This window comes from Uranotaenia lowii, chromosome 3 (assembly GCF_029784155.1).
Source record: "Uranotaenia lowii strain MFRU-FL chromosome 3, ASM2978415v1, whole genome shotgun sequence".
In the NCBI taxonomy this organism is placed as follows: Eukaryota; Metazoa; Arthropoda; class Insecta; order Diptera; family Culicidae; genus Uranotaenia; species Uranotaenia lowii.
Window position 1 is genome coordinate 195387446 of NC_073693.1, and position 19811 is coordinate 195407256.

At 40.8% G+C, this 19811-nt stretch overlaps 3 protein-coding genes across 3 annotated transcripts; 1 reads left to right on the top strand and 2 right to left on the bottom strand.

Moving 5' to 3' along the window:
- LOC129752976 (eukaryotic translation initiation factor 4E-like) lies at positions 1 to 423 on the bottom strand. Its single transcript, XM_055748766.1, has one exon. It carries the CDS (start codon positions 421 to 423, stop codon positions 1 to 3), a length of 423 nt encoding a protein of 140 aa, XP_055604741.1.
- A 1425-nt stretch (positions 424 to 1848) lies between these two features.
- LOC129752977 (eukaryotic translation initiation factor 4E-like) lies at positions 1849 to 2271 on the bottom strand. The gene has a single exon (XM_055748767.1). It carries the CDS (start codon positions 2269 to 2271, stop codon positions 1849 to 1851), a length of 423 nt encoding a protein of 140 aa, XP_055604742.1.
- A 7752-nt stretch (positions 2272 to 10023) lies between these two features.
- Positions 10024 to 15334, top strand: LOC129752978 (uncharacterized). The gene is made up of 3 exons (XM_055748768.1): positions 10024 to 10287; positions 10350 to 11592; positions 11718 to 15334. Exons 1-3 carry the CDS (start codon positions 10024 to 10026, stop codon positions 15332 to 15334), a joined length of 5124 nt encoding a protein of 1707 aa, XP_055604743.1.
- The last annotated feature ends 4477 nt before the right edge of the window (positions 15335 to 19811 follow it).

A 19811-nucleotide genomic window follows, 5' to 3' on the forward strand; every position in this document is an offset into this window, starting at 1 on the left:
TTATGGTTCGAATATGGCAAGAAATCGACTTACAGCTTTCTCCGGCATCGGCGCGTCCCGGTTCATGACGGTGGAGGTCCAAATCGCAATTTTATCCATCTTCTGGCGAATGTTCACGACGGCACCGCAAATTTCTTCAGGATTATCGACAACCTTGCCGATCAGCCACAATGTCATATCCAGCCAATGTTTGTCCAATTCGTGGCGCTGCTGCCGGAGCACGTTGATCACCCACCGGCTGCCGCGGAAATTCTTCTCGTCTTCCCACATGTTCTTATCCGGTTCCTGATACCCGAGCGTCCACTGGAATTGCAGCGGATTCTTGATGATGCGATCCGGATCGACGATGCCGTACTGCTCGGTATGATTTTGCTCGGCCCTCTCCCGTCGTCGCTCAACCTCCTCATCGGTTTCGCCAGCCATGATTGCCCATCGGCTTAGCTCGAGAAGTGTCTCCCCAGACATGTTGATAGAGACAGGGGACAGGGAAATTTGCTTCTCGGGGGCTTTTCACTGGAAATCCGCTACACTTCCATCGAACTCTGCAATAACCGGTTGCCGTTCGCTACTTTACCGCACAATTTCTCACTGGTAGCGCTCTCAATCCTCCTTTAGCCAGAAAATCACTCCTCTTTGTGGCAGCTTAGACCGACGTCATCTCCTTTTTTTTTCTTTTTTTCCACAGGTTCCACGTCACCTGACGCACACTTTTCCGCAAACTTTTTGTTTTTGTTTTTCAGTTTTGCGGGAGCTGTGGGCTGTCGGGTTTATTTAAAATAAACTCGATACAGTGGGCCAAATCTGGTCGAACAAAGTCACTCTTAATTTGTTTTTGATTAGGGTTGGGTTTTTTCTAACAAAATGTTGCCAATTTTTTGCTCGAATCATATCGAATTATAGTCAACTCAAACATTTAAAAAACCAAATGTAACACAACATTGCTGCTTTGGTAGAAATTTTCATGGGTTGTAACAGCAATCCATGAAAATTTCATAACCACGCCACAAGGAGTTCGAAGGAAAGAAATGATCGACTACATTCCGAGCATACCTCGGAAGCGTAACACCTACTGCAGAGGTGTCTAAAACTTAATACATAAATACATAATACATAAACACATCATAATAAACTCAAAGCCAACGAATCTTGGCAAAAATATCTTAACGCCATCGAATTATGGCAAAGATTACATTAAAACTAAAGACGAAACTCAACGCCAACATATCTTGGCAAATGATGTCGATCTATACCAGCAAACCTGGCAAAAATTTCCTCGAATCCTGAACCAAACGACTGAAAAACTTTCACCCAAGCAGCAAACAAGCAACTAAAATCATGTAGCCATTGAAGAAAATAATGACTGTGATTTTACATTGAGGACTGAACAGAAGCAACAGATGTCTTGGGTAAAGAAGGATTTAGTCTTCTTAATTACCAAGGGCCCGGAATAGAGGTTATACCGCGCCTCCAGATCGCGTTCCTTTTGATGTTTCCTTGACAACCCCCTTAACATCTGTACACGAATGAATTAAATATGAAAGGTAGTATCGAAGGAGCAATACGATACTTCTAAAGATACAACGATATGATATGATTTACTAATGAGCAATAATGAAATAATCACAAGTATAATTATCGAATTCTTACAAAAATAATAATTGTAGCTGGACGCTAAGTCCTTAAAATGTGCTCGAACAAATAATCAAAAGTGGTTCGATTTAGTTGGGCGCCATTTTGTAATGGGGAAAAACTAGGCTTTCGGTTGCCCATAATAATGAAAAAACGTAAAATTTAGCTCATCGTGTTTTAATTTTTGGCAACAAATTTACCCAACCTTCCTCTCACAATTTATGGTTCGAATATGGCAAGAAATCGACTTACAGCTTTCTCCGGCATCGGCGCGTCCCGGTTCATGACGGTGGAGGTCCAAATCGCAATTTTATCCATCTTCTGGCGAATGTTCACGACGGCACCGCAAATTTCTTCAGGATTATCGACAACCTTGCCGATCAGCCACAATGTCATATCCAGCCAATGTTTGTCCAATTCGTGGCGCTGCTGCCGGAGCACGTTGATCACCCACCGGCTGCCGCGGAAATTCTTCTCGTCTTCCCACATGTTCTTATCCGGTTCCTGATACCCGAGCGTCCACTGGAATTGCAGCGGATTCTTGATGATGCGATCCGGATCGACGATGCCGTACTGCTCGGTATGATTTTGCTCGGCCCTCTCCCGTCGTCGCTCAACCTCCTCATCGGTTTCGCCAGCCATGATTGCCCATCGGCTTAGCTCGAGAAGTGTCTCCCCAGACATGTTGATAGAGACAGGGGACAGGGAAATTTGCTTCTCGGGGGCTTTTCACTGGAAATCCGCTACACTTCCATCGAACTCTGCAATAACCGGTTGCCGTTCGCTACTTTACCGCACAATTTCTCACTGGTAGCGCTCTCAATCCTCCTTTAGCCAGAAAATCACTCCTCTTTGTGGCAGCTTAGACCGACGTCATCTCCTTTTTTTTTTCTTTTTTTCCACAGGTTCCACGTCACCTGACGCACACTTTTCCGCAAACTTTTTGTTTTTGTTTTTCAGTTTTGCGGGAGCTGTGGGCTGTCGGGTTTATTTAAAATAAACTCGATACAGTGGGCCAAATCTGGTCGAACAAAGTCACTCTTAATTTGTTTTTGATTAGGGTTGGGTTTTTTCTAACAAAATGTTGCCAATTTTTTGCTCGAATCATATCGAATTATAGTCAACTCAAACATTTAAAAAACCAAATGTAACAACGACTTCACCGTACCAAGCGAATATGTGCACACATCATGCATCGACTTCCATGCCACCATATACAACGTTCAATCCGGTCCCCACTTCATTCAGTGCACCCTTTGCCGGCCCCTGCTGCCACCATGGTCCTAATGCATTTGATTTCAACAACCCGGTAATGTATCCATATTTTCTGCCCCATCGACGCGTGCCACTATAGGTACTAGCTCTTTTATTAATGTTGACCAAGCGGATCGCGTTACAATTCGTTCGCGCGACCATAGAACATCTTCTGCTCTGAATACATCCGCTATAGTAAATAATAATGAAATTGTTGCTTACTGTCAAAATTTTAACAGAATGCGAAGTGCATCGAAATTAAATACAATTTATAAAAATTTAGCAGCTAGTAGTTATACTATAATTGTGGGAACGGAAACAAGCTGGGATGCAAATATAAAGAGCGAAGAAGTTTTTGGTTCTAGTTTTAACGTATTCAGAGATGACAGAAACTTTCTTCTTTCTGACAAGAAATCTGGCGGTGGTGTGGTTGTGGCAATCAGCTCTGTTTTCGATTCTGAGCTCATTCCTACGACTAAACACAAAGATTTCGAGCAGGTGTGGGTCAAAGCCTGCATCTTCAATGAAACGCATATTTTCGGGTCGATTTACTTTCCGCCAGAACATGCCACTAAAGAATATTTTCAAAAGTTTCTATTTGACATTACTGAAATGTTCGCAAATTTTGAGCCTGAATTTAAAATTCACCTTTATGGCGACTTTAACCAATCAAGTCTCCAATTCTTAATTGATGAAGAGAATGAAAGCATTCTCTTGCCGGTCTGTGGTGATAATGAAACACTGCAAATTCTTTTTGATAATCTGGCTTCGTTGTGTCTCAATCAAATAAATCATGTAAAAAATGCCTGTAGCCGATATCTGGACTTATTATTTTCCAATCTGACTGATGATTTTTGCGTTGTAGAAGCTTCAGATCCAATTTGGAAAAACGAGGTGTTCCACACTGCTATCGAATTCTCAATCATATGTCCTGATCAAAAACGTTTACCAGATGATTATGAGTTTATAGAGACTTTTGACTTCTTCCATGCTAACTATAATATGATTAAAACAAAATTACAAGTTGTTGATTGGAAAACAATATTCCGAGCTGAGAACTCAACAGACAATCAAGTAGAGATTTTTTACAAAATTCTTGGTAATATTCTCAAAGAATTTGTTCCAACAAAATTAAAGCGACGAACAAATAATAACAAAAATCCGCCTTGGTTCACGAAAGAGCTTGTGCATTTAAGAAATAAAAAGCAGAAGGCACATAAAAACTGGAAAAAGAATCACTCATTAGTCACTAAGTTAGAACACCAAGAAGCCAGTAATCTACTAGCAATACGCTTAAGTACTTCTTTCCAAGACTATAATATAAAAATTGAGCAAAACATAAAATCGAATCCAAGAAACTTTTTTAGATATGTTAAAACAAAATTAAAAAACAATAGTTTTCCAACTCGCATGCACTTTGGCAGCATAGAAGGTCATAATTCCGACGAAATTTGTAATCTATTCGCCGACTTTTTCCAAACTGTTTACACTAGTTTTTCCGAGCAAGATCGTGATACTTCCTTTTTTAGTTATCTCTCTGATTCAACGGCATTAACTGTAGTCGAATCAATTTCCTTTGAAGAAATATGTAAAGCCATTTCCTCCTTAGACAGCACTAAAGGGCCCGGGCCTGATGGAATTCCCCCACTTCTTTTAAAAAATCTAGTAAATGAACTGAGTATGCCATTATTTCTTCTATTTAACTCTTCATTGAAATCAGGTGTTTTTCCTCAAGTATGGAAAGAATCATTTCTTGTACCCATATTTAAGTCAGGAAAAAAATCTGACATAAAAAATTACAGGGGCATTGCCATTTTATCGTGCATACCAAAACTTTTCGAAGCTTTAGTGAATGAAAAAATATATAACCAAATTAAAACTCACATTACTGAAAAGCAACATGGATTTGTTAAAGGAAGATCTACAGCCACTAATTTACTGGAGTTTGTTACCTATAATATTAGCTGTATGGATCGCGGTAATTCTGTTCAGGCTTTATACACTGACTTCAGTAAAGCTTTTGACAGCATTGACATCCCCATGTTAATTTTTAAATTAAATAAACAAGGATTCAGTTCACACCTACTGAAATGGATAAGGTCCTATTTAACGACCCGCTCACAAGTCGTAAGATTTAATGGTTCACTTTCAAAAAGTATCTCCGTCACTTCTGGTGTACCTCAAGGCTCCCATCTCGGCCCCCTTTTATTTATTTTATACGTAAATGATATAACTTGTCTTCTCAAGCAGTCAAATGTGCTAATTTATGCTGATGATATGAAGCTTTATATGAAAGTAAATAGCGAAGAAGACTTCAGAATCTTTCAAAACGAAGTTAATGTATTTAACGAATGGTGCATTAAAAGTCTGCTCAAACTTAACGTGGCTAAATGTTCAAATATTGTATTTACTAGAAGAAAATGTCAGTCATATGAAGTTGTCAAATTGGGAGATGATCCTGTCGAGAGAGTCAACAAGATTAGAGACCTTGGAGTTATATTGGACTCAAAACTTACCTTTGTAGATCACTATAACTCAATAATTCAGAAATCGAACAGTATGTTAGCATTTATAAAACGTTTCAGTTATAATTTCAAAGACCCATACACAATAAAAACATTGTACACAGCTTATGTCAGATCCATTCTTGCGTATTGTAGCGTTGTGTGGTCGCCTTTTCAAATATCACATAAAAGCCGTTTAGAATCAGTCCAGAAACAATTTGTTCTATTCGCTTTACGAAATTTAGGATGGTCTCAGAGCCAATTACCTAGCTATGAATCACGTTGCCTGCTTATTAACATTGAAACATTAAGTGTAAGAAGAGAGTTTGCTGCAATCTGTTTTGTAAACGACATAATTAATCAACGCGTTCAGTCTGCTTATCTACTAAATCAATTAAACTTTTATTGTCCTTGCCGTCATTTAAGAACAAGAAATCTTTTCATTATAACCTCTACTCGAACTGATTATGGAAAATATAGTCCAATGAATTGTTTAATGTATAGTAACAATAAATATTATAAGAACATAGACTTTACTATGTCAAAACAGCAGCTGAAAAAAGGTTTTTACGGTAACAGGCACCGAAGAACCTGACTTTGAAAATGTAAACAAAAATCATTATTATTAAGCCTATTTGAAAATTGTAGTCCCTAGCTTTAAGTTATTATATATGTAGCCTACAATGATTGGCGAAATAAATAAATAAATAAATAAATATTGATGCCGAATTTATGATCTATTACAGGGCTATGACCAAATTAACACTTCAAAGAGGTTAGCGGAACTAAATTTAGCGGAACTTTCTTATCCGTTAGCTGAAGAAAAATTTAGCGAGATAATAAATCCGCTAACTGAAAGTTAGCGGACTAATTAGCGATTAGCGGATTAGCGTTTTTGTGCCGGACACTGTCATCCAGTTGTTCAACATCATCCATTAATTCATCTAGTGCATTGCTTTCAGTGTTTAAATTTTCAGAGCTGTCGATATCTTCGAATACCAAAAGTGATTTTACAACATCTGGATATTCAAGTGATACATCCTTTCGCATTCTACACCCTAGATTTATTGAACTTATAAAAGGATCTGATGAGTTCATAGCTCGAATAAAGACGTCATGTAGATTATCAACTCGTGACCTTTTCCTAGCATGATGGGTACACAGTAAACAAAAATTACCGAGTTCGATAATTTTTTTACCGAAATCCTAACATGTGTAAATCGTTAAACTGTTCGGTAATTTTTTCGGTAAAAATAAACGAACATCGGTAAATGAAGAATCGATTTACCGAAGCTCGTTTATTTTTTACCGAAAAAATTACCGAACAGTTTAACGATTTACACATGTTAGGATTTTGGTGGAAAAATTGCCGAACTCGGTAATTTTCGTTTACTGTGTACGACATTTTTTAGTAGTTCATGTTGGCACTCTGCTGCTTCTTCAGCTAACATGCCAAGAGGAGCCGGTGCATGGATTATTATGCTTCCAGCGTAAGCGAGTACTTTATGCACTGTTGCTGGAATTTTATACCAATTATACTAATTTAATAAACCCATTCTTCTTAGGCAAGATCAATATTTTATTTTGCCTTAATAAATTCAAATGCTTTTGTTGCATTGACTATTTGAGATTCTTTTGGATGAAAAAGTAACACTATGCTCCTATGTTCCATATTATCACAAACAATTCTTTTCAGATTTTTTTTCGACTAAATATCTACTGCACAATAAACACGATGTTAGCGTTAAAGCTGATAGCAAACACATGATTTGAATATATTGTCCCCGTCTTTTAAATGCACGTAGGTAACATCAATAATAGTTTTTAGGAAAATAAATATACCTGAGTTTAGTCTGGAAGAGTAGGCGTTGGAGTGAAATGTCGAAAATGTTCTTCCGAAGAAAATTTTTTCTCTTAATTTACCCGAGAAATAGAAAAAAAAATGTAATTATTCGTGAAAGTGAAGAGCCTTTTACTAATCTCAAGTAAATGGATATATATCAAGTAAAATTACTCCGGAAGAAAACAATGTTTTCCAAGTGACGAATCTGGGCTGGTGCTGGACCCTCCGGACCGATATTGGATCATTTGACATCGAGACACAGAAAGGATCCAGATTCAGCTAAGTGTTTATTTGTTTCCTCTAGATAGTTTTTAAGTTGTTGATTTAACAAGCGTTTTTTTTACATACTTACTTCTTAATTGAATCGAAGTTTTCATAATTTTGACGGTGATTTCACAGTAAAGGTTAAATATTTTCGGTGGAAATTCCCACGGAAATATTTCAACGGCATGTTACCTTAAAACTTGTGCATAAGGCTAATATAAAAGCAGCATGCACTCAGGATTTTTTTTGCAGAAAACTCATTAAGTTAAGCAAAACTATTTTTTGATAAACTAAGTTTTTTTTCGGTACGGTTACAAGCTTGTTTACGATTCCTATGTATATAAAAAGAAAGTACGTTGTAAATATTTTGATTATATATTTTTACAAATTTGCTGCTGTTAATTAGGGATTTTTTTTCTAATAAAATAAATTGTGCCAGAAGAAATAATTTAAAAAAAAAACGTAGTTCTCGAAACTTTTTTATACCGGCCTTTACTACTGCTAGTAGAGATTCGAAACGCATCAACAAATTTAGAAAAAAAATTGTAAAATTTACAATACATATATATTTCAGTGAAACCATAACAATTCTTTTTTGGTATTTCTGATCATATATTCATTGTTCATTTCTTATTGGTAGAGATAATCAGTGTGGTTCTGCTGATTGAAAAGTTTTACACATTTCAATTTGAATAATGTTTGTTGAATGATAATTAATCAATATCTCTAATAGGAAAATAGTGTGCTTATGACTAATGCAACGTTCAAAGTACTTCAATTTTAGTATTGTTTATGAGCATCTTTAACTTTTAGTGGATAATTTTTTCCCCCTTTTTCAAGATTTTTTCCGTATATTCATATTGAATTGTTTGTTTCCACCACACAAAATAGAAGTGAAAAGAATTTTTTTCTTGATTGTTTATGTATATGTTTACATTTTAATATTGTTTTGTTGTCATATCGTTACACTGCAAAAAAGTTATTTAAAGTAACAAAAACAAAACGTAAACTTCTATTTACAACCAACTCTCTACTAAACCTGGGGCATACATTGATGAAGCATTGAAGAATTGAAATTAGTTTTTTTTTCTCTTTATTATCATTTATTAATTATCTTGAGCTTTATTGATTAACCACAAAATCTATTTATTTCATGTTGAAAGTCAATCTTTTTTTCAAAGTTGATTAGCAAATTAATTGAAGAGTATATACTTGATGAAGAGATACAAGTTTGTTATTATATATTAGGACAGTAAGGTTGATTTACTCTTAATTTTTTCAATATCTTTCAATTTACTTAGATTGTAACGAATAACAATTTTGGCTTTAAGAATAGGACAGTAGGAGGTTTAAAAAAAATCACACTAGTCAAAAGTGTCTCCCGATCATATCCTTTAACCCAACCCTCCAAGCTAAAATTGCTTTGCTAGGATGCAGAGGTGACCTCGGTCCTAAAGCACAACATTGTTCTTTTATCCCCCCTCTTTTTTCCAAACTATCTATTGACTACTAGGACGTGGCCGGCGCCGTTATTGATGATTAAAGAGAGAGCATCAGTTTTGGGCATTGTGAATGTGCTGTCAGTCCCAGACACCATTCATTTGACCTTTGAACAAAATTGGTGGCCTCGGTCAATCACGGAGTAGCAACCATTGGCGATGTGGAACACGTTCTACTGAGCCACGCCTGCGATCATGGAATTCTAAATGCATTGGATTTGATACAACTGTCATAACGATAAAATAAAACTTGAATAAAATACACTAGGGATCGAACGGAATTGATCAATTATGATCTATTAGTTAAAACTATGAATAAAGCTGTTCGTGGATCCCGAAAATGAGTAGAATGGAGAAGCCCGCTCATGAAGATGAGGTTTTAGTAGTGGGCTGCTGTCATATGCTGTCAGTTGTACATAACGTTAGCGAACATCACGAACATCAAGATGGGAAGAGTCTTTTCCGGGAGGTCAACTTTATATAAGGCGCACCGCATTGGAAAAGGGCCTCTTTTTTCTGCTATGGGACACACCAGAGACGTCAACCATCAAAACAAACTCGTGTTCATGTTGTGAAATTTTTGAGAAGAATTTAATGATAAGTGGAAGTTATTAGTAGTTTAATATAAGAAGTTAAATAGTAAATTGGAAGTAAATTAAGAAATATATGTGTTTGAATACTTACCTGTTGCTGTGCTGATTTGTGCGAAAAAACCTGAAAAGAAACCGTACTTACCTGCTTAAGACATCAACCAAGTTAGCCACCAACGACATCACCATACTTACCTGCATTCTGGGATTCTACAACCAGTTTCGGATCGACGGATTTTACGAGGAGGTTGCGTGTAGAGGTACGACTATATGGTCCTTCGAACCGGATGCTCGTCGAACTCCGAGCGTCCGTAACCTTTCCGTTCCTGAAAGAAGTTCCGTTCCTCACCACGTTGTCGGAATTCGATATCCTGTTGAAGTTGTTCCTGAGATTGTATAATACAAGGCACAAAATTGCCTTTAAAAGATAACCCAGCACGATGGCTACCGAGCGCAGAATCAAGTCGCTCAAGTTAAGACTCCGTAGCATTGAGACATCCTTCAGCCTCATAAGGGTGTTCGTCAATAACTTCCGAGAAGATACCCAGTCTGTTGAAGTGCCGGTGCGGCTGGAGAATCTCGGAGTCCTATGGGCGGACTTCTGCAAAACTCAGGCTGAGTTGGAGGCTGCTGAAGTTGACGATCCGGAAGTCATCGATTTTCAACTCAAGCAGCGTGCTCAATTTGAAACGGAATATTACCGTGTAAAGGGATTTTGCTTTCCGTGAATAAAACCAACCCGCCACCGTGCATCCAATCTTCTCAGTCCAGCGCGCACTTCCCTGCTTCTTCTCAAATTCGCCTACCAGATGTCAAACTTCCTGTATTCAACGGAACACTCGAGAATTGGCTGAATTTCCACGACCTGTTTATTTCTTTAGTGCATTCTTCCAGCGAATTGTCGAACATACAAAAGTTTTACTATCTACGGTCATCTCTGGCTGGAGATGCACTAAAACTAATTCAAACAATTGGGCTCAGCGCCAACAACTATCCCGTTGCCTGGAATCTGCTTGTAGAGCACTTCCAGAATCCGTCGCGTCTCAAGCAAGCCTACATCGATTCTCTTTTTGAGTTTGTCCCATTGAAGCGAGAATCAGCAGCCGATCTCCATTCCCTAGTAGAAAAATTCGAAGCCAACGTCCGGATCTTGAAGCAGTTGGGTGAAAGAACCGAATATTGGGATGTTCTGCTGATCCGCATGCTGAGTATTCGCCTTGATACCAAAACACGAAGGGATTGGGAAGAGTTTTCGTCAGTACATGAGGCCGTCACGTTTCCGGATTTGGTCCTGTTCCTCCAAAGACGGGTTACGGTACTGCAGAGTGTCAGCAACGTTAATCTGGATAATTCGTCTATTTCTGCTTCAAAAAAACCCGTTTATCGATCGCCAGTTGTCAGCAATGGTGCCACTCAAGTTTCTTTCCGTCAATGCCATGCCTGTTCTGAACATCATCCGCTCTACCAATGCTCTGTGTTCACGAAAATGACCACCGAGGACAAGGAAAAGCTCGTGCGTCGCCAGCAACTGTGTCGGAACTGCCTTCGAAAGGGGCACCAAGCCAGAACATGTCAGTCCAAGAACACCTGTCGAAAATGTCGAGGGAAGCACCATAACCAACTATGCAACCAGGACTCCGGTCATCTTGAATCTAACCGACCGAAAACTCATACCAAGGATCCCGTTCCAGCCAGTGAAGAATGTTCTTCGTCACTGTCCGCGGCAGTTCAAAAGCCTCCCACTGGATTTCGCTCTCACAAGGTACTCCTTGCAACGGCCGTCATTAATCTCGTTGATGATTTCGGCAATACCCATCCAGCTAGAGCACTTCTCGATTCTGGGAGCGAATGTAGCTTTATCACCGAAGCAGTTTCACAAAACTCAAGGCTCAACGCAACAAGGTTCACCTCACGATCTCCGGCATCGGTCAGTCATCCGTACAAGCCCGCTGTAAACTTCGGGCTACCCTACATTCCCGAGTTACCGAATTCTCTACTGTCGTTGAACTGTTTGTGTTACCAAAACTAACCTTAAACTTGCCATCCGCCACATTGAGTATCTCAAAATGGGACGTGCCAAAGGGAATACAGTTAGCAGACCCTGGTTTCTACGAAAGCAATCCTATCGACGTAGTTCTGGGGGCCGACATCTTTTTCGAACTCTTCAAGCCATCCGGTAGAATTCCTCTTGGAGAATCTCTTCCTATACTGGTGAACTCCGTTCTTGGTTGGGTGGTATCTGGGAAGGTGTCGAATTTCAATCCTGTCGGCATCGTAGCTTCCAATGTTGCAACTATCGCAGATGTCTACCGCTTGATGCAACGTTTTTGGGCCATCGAAGAAGACGACTCCACATCATGCTTGTCAGTTGAAGAAGCCGCCTGCGAAAAGCACTTCCGCCAAACAGTTCAACGTAATGCTGAAGGTCGATACATAGTCCGACTTCCCTTGAAAGAGACTGATTCCAAAGTTGGTGACAACCACTCCATTGCTCTTCGTCGGTTCCACATGGTCGAAGCGCGTTTGCAACGGAATACTGGTCTACGTTCGCAGTATCAGGACTTCATGTCGGAATACCTGGCCCTCGGACACATGCTGAAGGTAGACGAGGTTGCGCGTTCCCATCCACAATACTATCTGCCCCATCACGCTGTTATACGTGCCGATAGTTCCACTACCAAGGTGCGAGTCGTTTTTGACGCGTCGTGCAAGTCTACGACCGGAAAATCCTTGAACGACGTGCTCATGGTCGGTCCAGTCATACAGGATGATTTACGAGCTATCATATTAAGAACCCGAATCAACCCAGTGTTACTTATCGCTGACATCAAACAAATGTACCGCCAAATCCTGGTTGACGAACGAGATACTCCGCTCCAACGAATTCTCTGGCGTAATTCCTCCGATGAACCTATCGACACATTCGAGCTAAAGACGGTAACCTACGGTACGGCTAGTGCGCCTTTTCTTGCAACTAGAACACTTCAGCAACTTGCCGACGATGAAAACCTACAGTTTCCCGCGGGATCTAAGGTTCTGAGGAAGGACGTATACGTTGACGATTTGGTAACCAGCGGAAGGTCTCCTCAAGAAGTGGCAGATCTTCGAAATCAGTTGGATCAATTGTGCAGACGTGGAGGTTTCGAATTCCGGAAATTTGCATCGAACGTAGAAGCAGTACTCGAAGGCATTCCTCCCGAAAGACGTGCTCTTCAATCGTCAATGGAGCTTACTGCTGATCAATGCATTAAAACGCTTGGATTGCACTGGGAACCTGCATCGGACAACTTGCGTTTTCAAATTCAGGTGCCTGATCAACTCCAAACCACGGCAATGAGCAAACGAGTAGCCCTTTCGCAGATTGCGCAGCTTTTCGATCCCTTGGGGTTGGTCGGTCCAGTCATTGTCACAGCAAAAATCTTCATGCAGACCCTGTGGAGTCTTCTATCAGATGACGGCAAACCTTGGGGATGGGACCAACCACTGCCAGTCTCCCTCGCAAGGTATTGGGAGAACTATTATACACAACTACCATCACTGAGCGCGCTACGAATTCCACGTTGCATAACAATCTCAAATTTCGAAACTCTTCAGTTGCACTTGTTCTCTGATGCATCTGAGCAAGCCTATGGTGCATGTGCCTATTTTCGTTCGACTGACTCAGCTGGCGGCATTGCAGTCGGCCTGCTTACCGCAAAATCAAAGGTGGCTCCTTTAAAAAGGCGCAGCATTCCCCGACTCGAGCTTTGTGGAGCACTCGAGGCTGCCCAATTATACAAAAAGATTTCCTCAGCCTTTGGGAGGACGTTTTCAACCTTTTTCTGGGTCGATTCCACCACCGTTCTAGCCTGGCTAAGATCAAGCCCATCAAATTGGACCACGTTTGTTGCTAACCGGGTTTCCAAGATCCAACTCGCAACGGAAGGATCTACCTGGAATCACGTAGCTGGTCAGCAGAACCCTGCCGACCACATATCGAGGGGCATCGATGCGGATACACTTATCTCCTGTGATTTGTGGTGGCAAGGTCCCGAATGGCTCCGATTGGATCAAAGTTTATGGCCATCATCATCATCCGATCAGACGTTCGACACCCAATTGGAATTCCGAACTTCAAAATCTACAGTTGTAACGGCCATAACCGAACCTACTTTCATCGACGACTATGTGGCACGGTTTTCCAAATTTCAAACCATGCTGCGTGTAACAGCGTTTTGCCTGCGACTCTCTTCCAAACGTTGGAGTGCACGAAAGGACGGAAGTTTTCATTCATCTCTCGCTGCAGATGAAATTCGGGATGCCGAACACATTCTAATTCGCTTAGTACAAGCGCAGGAGTTCTCCGATTACGTTACAGCCCTTGAAACATCAAAACCAGCCCCCATCAAATCTCGCCTAAGATGGTTCACCCCGTTCTTGGATTCGAGTCACCTAATGCGCGTAGGAGGGCGCCTTGACAGATCGTCGTTGACCTATGATGCCAAGCACCAAATTCTACTCCCCTATCATCATCGTTTTTCCACCTTGCTGGTCGAATACTATCACCAACGGCATTTGCATGCGGCACCACAACTGCTCATGGGAATTCTTCGTCTTCGGTATTGGATAATAGGGGCCAGGAATCTGGCCAAAACCGTCGTTCATCGCTGCGTAACGTGCGTCCGAGCTCGCCCTAAATTGGTAGAACAATTTATGGCTGAGCTGCCAAAGGAACGCATAACTGCCACTCGACCGTTCACGAAAACAGGCATTGACTACTGGGGTCCGATCTGGCTCAAGCCTCCGCAACGCAGAGCCACACCAACAAAGGCGTTCGTAGCTATATTTGTGTGCTTCAGCACAAAAGCTGTACATATCGAACTAGTGTTCGATCTGACCACAGCAAAGTTCCTGCAGGCCTTGCGACGTTTCGTCGCCCGTCGTGGTCCACCATCCGACATGTTTAGCGACAATGGTCGAAATTTTCTGGGTGCGAAGAATGAGTTGAAACGTCTGCTAAGCAATTCCGAACATGCTGACGAGGTGGCAACTGAATGCTCTGAGTGCAACATCCGGTGGCATTTTAACCCTCCGAGAGCTTCCCATTTTGGCGGGTTGTGGGAATCGGCGATAAATTCAGCACAAAAGCACTTTCTACGAGTGGTTCGAGATCGTCCTCTGTCATATGATGACATGGACACACTGTTGTGTCAAATTGAGTGCTGTTTAAATTCGCGTCCAATTGTGCCCCTCAGCGACGATCCTACAGATTACGAACCGCTTACTCCCGGGCACTTTTTAGTCGGCACTGCACTCAAGTCTGTTCCAGATGAGAATCATACTGAAGTCCCATTCAATTACCTAAGAAAGTGGCAGCAAACCCAGAAACTGTTCCAAGACATCTGGCGAAGGTGGCACCTAGAATATTTGGCATCATTAGAACCAAGGGCAAAATGGTGCAACTTACCTGTGGCGATACAAGAAGGTCAATTAGTCGTTTTAAAGGATGAAGCTACACCTCCGATTCGCTGGCCAACTGCAAGGATTTCCAAGATTCATCCAGGAAAGGACGGGGTCACCAGAGTTGTTACACTGCAGACACCTAAGGGCTTATGTGTACGACCGGTGTCTAAGATTTGTCTGTTGCCGATTGCATCACCGCGGAAGGAATCAAATAAACAAACCAACGATGCGCAATCAACACCAGACAAAAATGTTCAAAGGGAAATAAGCTCCAGCCACCAAACCGTTCCGGATCCATGCAAAATTTAATCCAAGGCCTTTTCTGGCTTGGATCAGGTGAGTTCCTGTCCATTGCCTTAATTCTCATCCAAAAGTCGCTACCGGGTCTTAAATTTTGCAGGATCATTCTTCCACTAAAATCGTCAACATTGCTGGTTGGACTTCAACATAGTACACTTTTCAAGGCACTGCTTAGCGGGAATCGGGTGAGTTCCTGTCCAACGTCATCACTTTCACCAAAAACCGCTACCGGGTCTTAATTTTCCAGATGAAATTTCGCTTAAAATTCCACGACGAGACGACGTTCCTTTGCAACTGATGTCAATGTAAACAAGGTCTTCACGCTTGCTGAGAAAAGGTCATCGCTATATACACGCTCCGACGGAGGAAGTCAATTGGATGCTGTCAGAAACAGTGTTTCTGAAGGGGCCAGTATGTTCGTGGATCCCGAAAATGAGTAGAATGGAGAAGCCCGCTCATGAAGATGAGGTTTTAGTAGTGGGCTGCTGTCATATGCTGTCAGTTGTACATAACGTTAGCGAACATCACGAACATCAAGATGGGAAGAGTCTTTTCCGGGAGGTCAACTTTATATAAGGCGCACCGCATTGGAAAAGGGCCTCTTTTTTCTGCTATGGGACACACCAGAGACGTCAACCATCAAAACAAACTCGTGTTCATGTTGTGAAATTTTTGAGAAGAATTTAATGATAAGTGGAAGTTATTAGTAGTTTAATATAAGAAGTTAAATAGTAAATTGGAAGTAAATTAAGAAATATATGTGTTTGAATACTTACCTGTTGCTGTGCTGATTTGTGCGAAAAAACCTGAAAAGAAACCGTACTTACCTGCTTAAGACATCAACCAAGTTAGCCACCAACGACATCACCATACTTACCTGCATTCTGGGATTCTACAACCAGTTTCGGATCGACGGATTTTACGAGGAGGTTGCGTGTAGAGGTACGACTAAAAGCATTTCGGGTTCAATGATTAAAGGTGGATGTGAGTAGTCAATCAAGCTAAGCTAAGCTAAGCAAATAAATATACCTGAGTTTAGTTGGTAGAAAATGGAAATTCGCACATTTCCTTTAGGTAGTTTAATTACAATAACAGTAGTAACAATTAGTAGTTTCGATTTTTTTGGTTTATGCTTGCATAATCGATAAATCATAACTGACAAAATAAAAAAAAACTACATTTTTTCGACTTTGTGCCAAATGCACCGCAGCTGGACTCACGTTCCGCAGATAGTTTAGATTCCAAACTAAACTGTGATGGTGGTCTCTTGAGACTGCTCGGCCCTGCACTTTAGATATAGACCAACTTAGGCCAAAAAATACATTTTTTTCAAAAATTATCCATTTTTGGCTAATTTAAATTAACCGTGTAACCTTTAAATCAAATTCATTTTAAAGTTCAGACAATTACCTATCCAACGGTGTATTAAATTAAAAAATTGGACCATTATTCGCTGAGAAAGTTGCATTTGTTTAAAATGCATTTTTTCTACTATTTTCACAATTTTACTAGGTCTGATGTCTGTGGCTCAATGAGTTTTCATCACAGATGGCTGAAATTTCGGGAATCTAGGTTTGAATTCTCTTGCTATCAAATGGTATACAAGACACGTCATTCAAAGCAAGTAAATTTTTCGATTTTTGGCCACTACTTTCCCCATAGTGGGACCGTGGCAGGGCAAGACCTCGCTATCGATGAGGGAACCATATCTACATACACATACCTATTAATTTTTTTGTTTTTAAAATATTGCGTTCTTTAACATTCTACTGGAAGTTACAATGCGAACCGAAGTTTCACTGAGATCCTACATGTGCGTGTTCGAAATAATCAATTTTTTCAGCATTAACTTTTTAGTCCATCATTCATTCGGTCTCCATGGCAACCGTTCTCCAATTTCTCGGACACCCCACATTCGCAAGATTACGCTCCATTTGGTCCAACTACCTCGCTCGTTGTGGCCCTGCTCGTCTCGTTTCTACCGCATTCGAAGCGAACACCTGTTATCCGGCCAGCCTTCACCACCTTCTGGATACTGGGATCGCCGGAGAGTCGCGCGAGCTCGTGGTTCATCCTTAACCTCCACACTCCGTTTTTCTGCACGTCGCCAAAGATGGTTCTTAACACTCGTCGCTCGATTACTCCCAGTGTACGCAAGTCCTCCTCGAGCAATATCCATGTCAGAACAACCGGTCTAATGAGCTTCGTGTACAGGTTACACTTTGTGCGAGAGCTATCAGGTATCAGGTATCAGAATGGGGGTAGGCTTAATAGCGGCACGTTATCCAAACATACGGGAAAATTGTGCCTAGCCTTTTTTTATCCAAGATTTCATCATTAACCTGAGAAACCTGAAAAACCTATAAAAGGAAGAAATAAATTCAATCTATTTAAGATGGCATAAAGCCTTTCCACTAGGGATTATTAGCATTAAAGCTCTTTTCTACATTCGGTAAGGAATGATAGAATGTTTTTTAAGTTTAATTTCTTAAACTCAGATTCGCTTAAAGCGTAAGATCCCAGAGTACGAAAACGTAGTCTGGCAAATGAGGGACAGTTACATATAAGATGGAAGGGATCTTCCACATCTGATTCACAACTAACACATACTGGAGATTCAGCACGCTGAATGTTGTGCATGTGATAGTTGAGTTTACAATGACCGGAGAGTGCTCTGATCAAGATGCTGCAATGAGATTTATTTAAAGTTAATAAGTAACTCGATATGATTGGAGATGGTTTTTCTAAAAATAATTTAGTTTGACGACAAGTGTCCAACTCTTCCCAGTATCGTTCATGCTGGTTAGAGGACCAAGTTTGAATTTGGTTTCTGAACCAACTTGGTGATATTGGGACAGCCGGCTCTGGTCCGTAAAATTCCTTTTCCGACCCAGCTCTAGCGAGTTCGTCGGCGCATTCGTTTCCAAAAATTCCCTTATGTCCGGGTACCCATAGAAGGTTTAATCCATTGCCTTCAGCAAGTTCTTCGATTGCTTTCCGGCATGCGATTACCAGTTTTGATCTAGAACTGGAAGCACTGAGTGATTTGATAGCTGCTTGGCTATCTGAACAGAAATAAATTGTTCTGAACATAATCTTCTTTTGAAGTGCAATTTGCACTCCATACATAATAGCATATAGCTCAGCCTGAAAGACTGTACAATATTTTCCTAGAGGTTGAGCATATTCTATGTTCAACTCGTGACAGTAAATTCCTGCACCTGCACGGCCGTTTGATAATGAACCGTCAGTATAGAATACAATATGAGAGGACATTTGGTCCTCTACGAAACCTGATAACCATTCTTGAGGAGAAGGAAATTTGACTTTAAACCCCATGTAGGGAAAACTACTCGAGAGTGTTAAATCGTTTGGCGCTAGATTAAACTTGTTTAATCTAACTAATTCAGGCCACACATTTGTATGACTCGATGATCTTTCGATATTTCCTGACAGCCAGAGACCAACTGCCTGTAGACGAAAAGCACATGAGAAGGCTTCCTGTTTTAGGAACAAGTGTAGAGGTTTGATAGAAAACAGAGCCTCTAGTGCTGCAGTAGGAGTTGTAGTGAACGATCCGGACATCCCCAAAAGACACATTCTTTGAAGGTGATTTAGTTTAGTCCGAACTGTTGCAACTTCTCCTTTCTGCCACCACACTAGACACCCATAGGCCAGAATTGGTCTTACTATTGTGGAGTAAATCCAGTGAATATGTTTGGGTTTGAGTCCCCAGTTTTTTCCGATTGCACGTCGGCATTGACCGAAGGCCATGCATGCTTTTTTGATTCTGAATTCGATGTGATCAGACCAGTTTAATTTGGAGTCAAGAATGACACCCAAATATTTAACTTGATCAGACACGGTGATTTCGGAACCATAAAACAGCAGAGGGCGCACCCCGCGGGTGATACGTTTTTTAGTAAATAAAACAATATTAGTTTTTAGAGGATTAACTGAAAGTTCTACATGAGAACACCATCGTTCAACAGAGCGCAGAGCTTGTTGCATTATATCAAGTAATGTGCTTATGCACAAACCTCTTACCAGCAGAAGATAATCATCTGCGAATCCATAGGTTGGTATTCCACGGTCATTGAGTTTTCTCAACAAACCGTCTGCAACTAGGTTCCACAAAAGAGGTGATAGTACACCTCCCTGTGGGCAACCACGTGTGCTAACTTTTGTTATTGAAGCCTGTCTTAAATACGAATGAAGATTCCTGTTACTTAGCATTGCGCTAATCCAGTTAGTTATAACACTAGGCACTCCATGAAGTAGTGCCGCATCCATTATTGATGTAAACGAGACATTATCAAATGCTCCTTCTATGTCTAGAAATGCTCCTAGACATGATTCTTTCTGTGAAAAACTATTTTCAATATTATGTACTACGTTGTGCAGAAGAGTTAATGTTGATTTTCCTGTTTGGTATGCATGTTGTGTCGCATTAAGCGGATGTTGGACAAGGCATTCTTGCCTGATA

What these genes read in the sequence shown, in the direction of transcription:
- LOC129752977 (XM_055748767.1), bottom strand. Translation starts at nt 2,271, where the DNA reads ATGGCTGGCGAAACCGATGAGGAGGTTGAGCGACGACGGGAGAGGGCC.
- LOC129752978 (XM_055748768.1), top strand. Translation starts at nt 10,024, where the DNA reads ATGGCTACCGAGCGCAGAATCAAGTCGCTCAAGTTAAGACTCCGTAGC. An exon ending in TTGAAACGGAATATTACCGT is followed by an intron (nt 10,288 to 10,349) that starts GTAAAGGGATTT and finishes CAATCTTCTCAG; the next exon opens with TCCAGCGCGCACTTCCCTGC. An exon ending in TTCTCTACTGTCGTTGAACT is followed by an intron (nt 11,593 to 11,717) that starts GTTTGTGTTACC and finishes CTATCGACGTAG; the next exon opens with TTCTGGGGGCCGACATCTTT.
- LOC129752976 (XM_055748766.1), bottom strand. Translation starts at nt 423, where the DNA reads ATGGCTGGCGAAACCGATGAGGAGGTTGAGCGACGACGGGAGAGGGCC.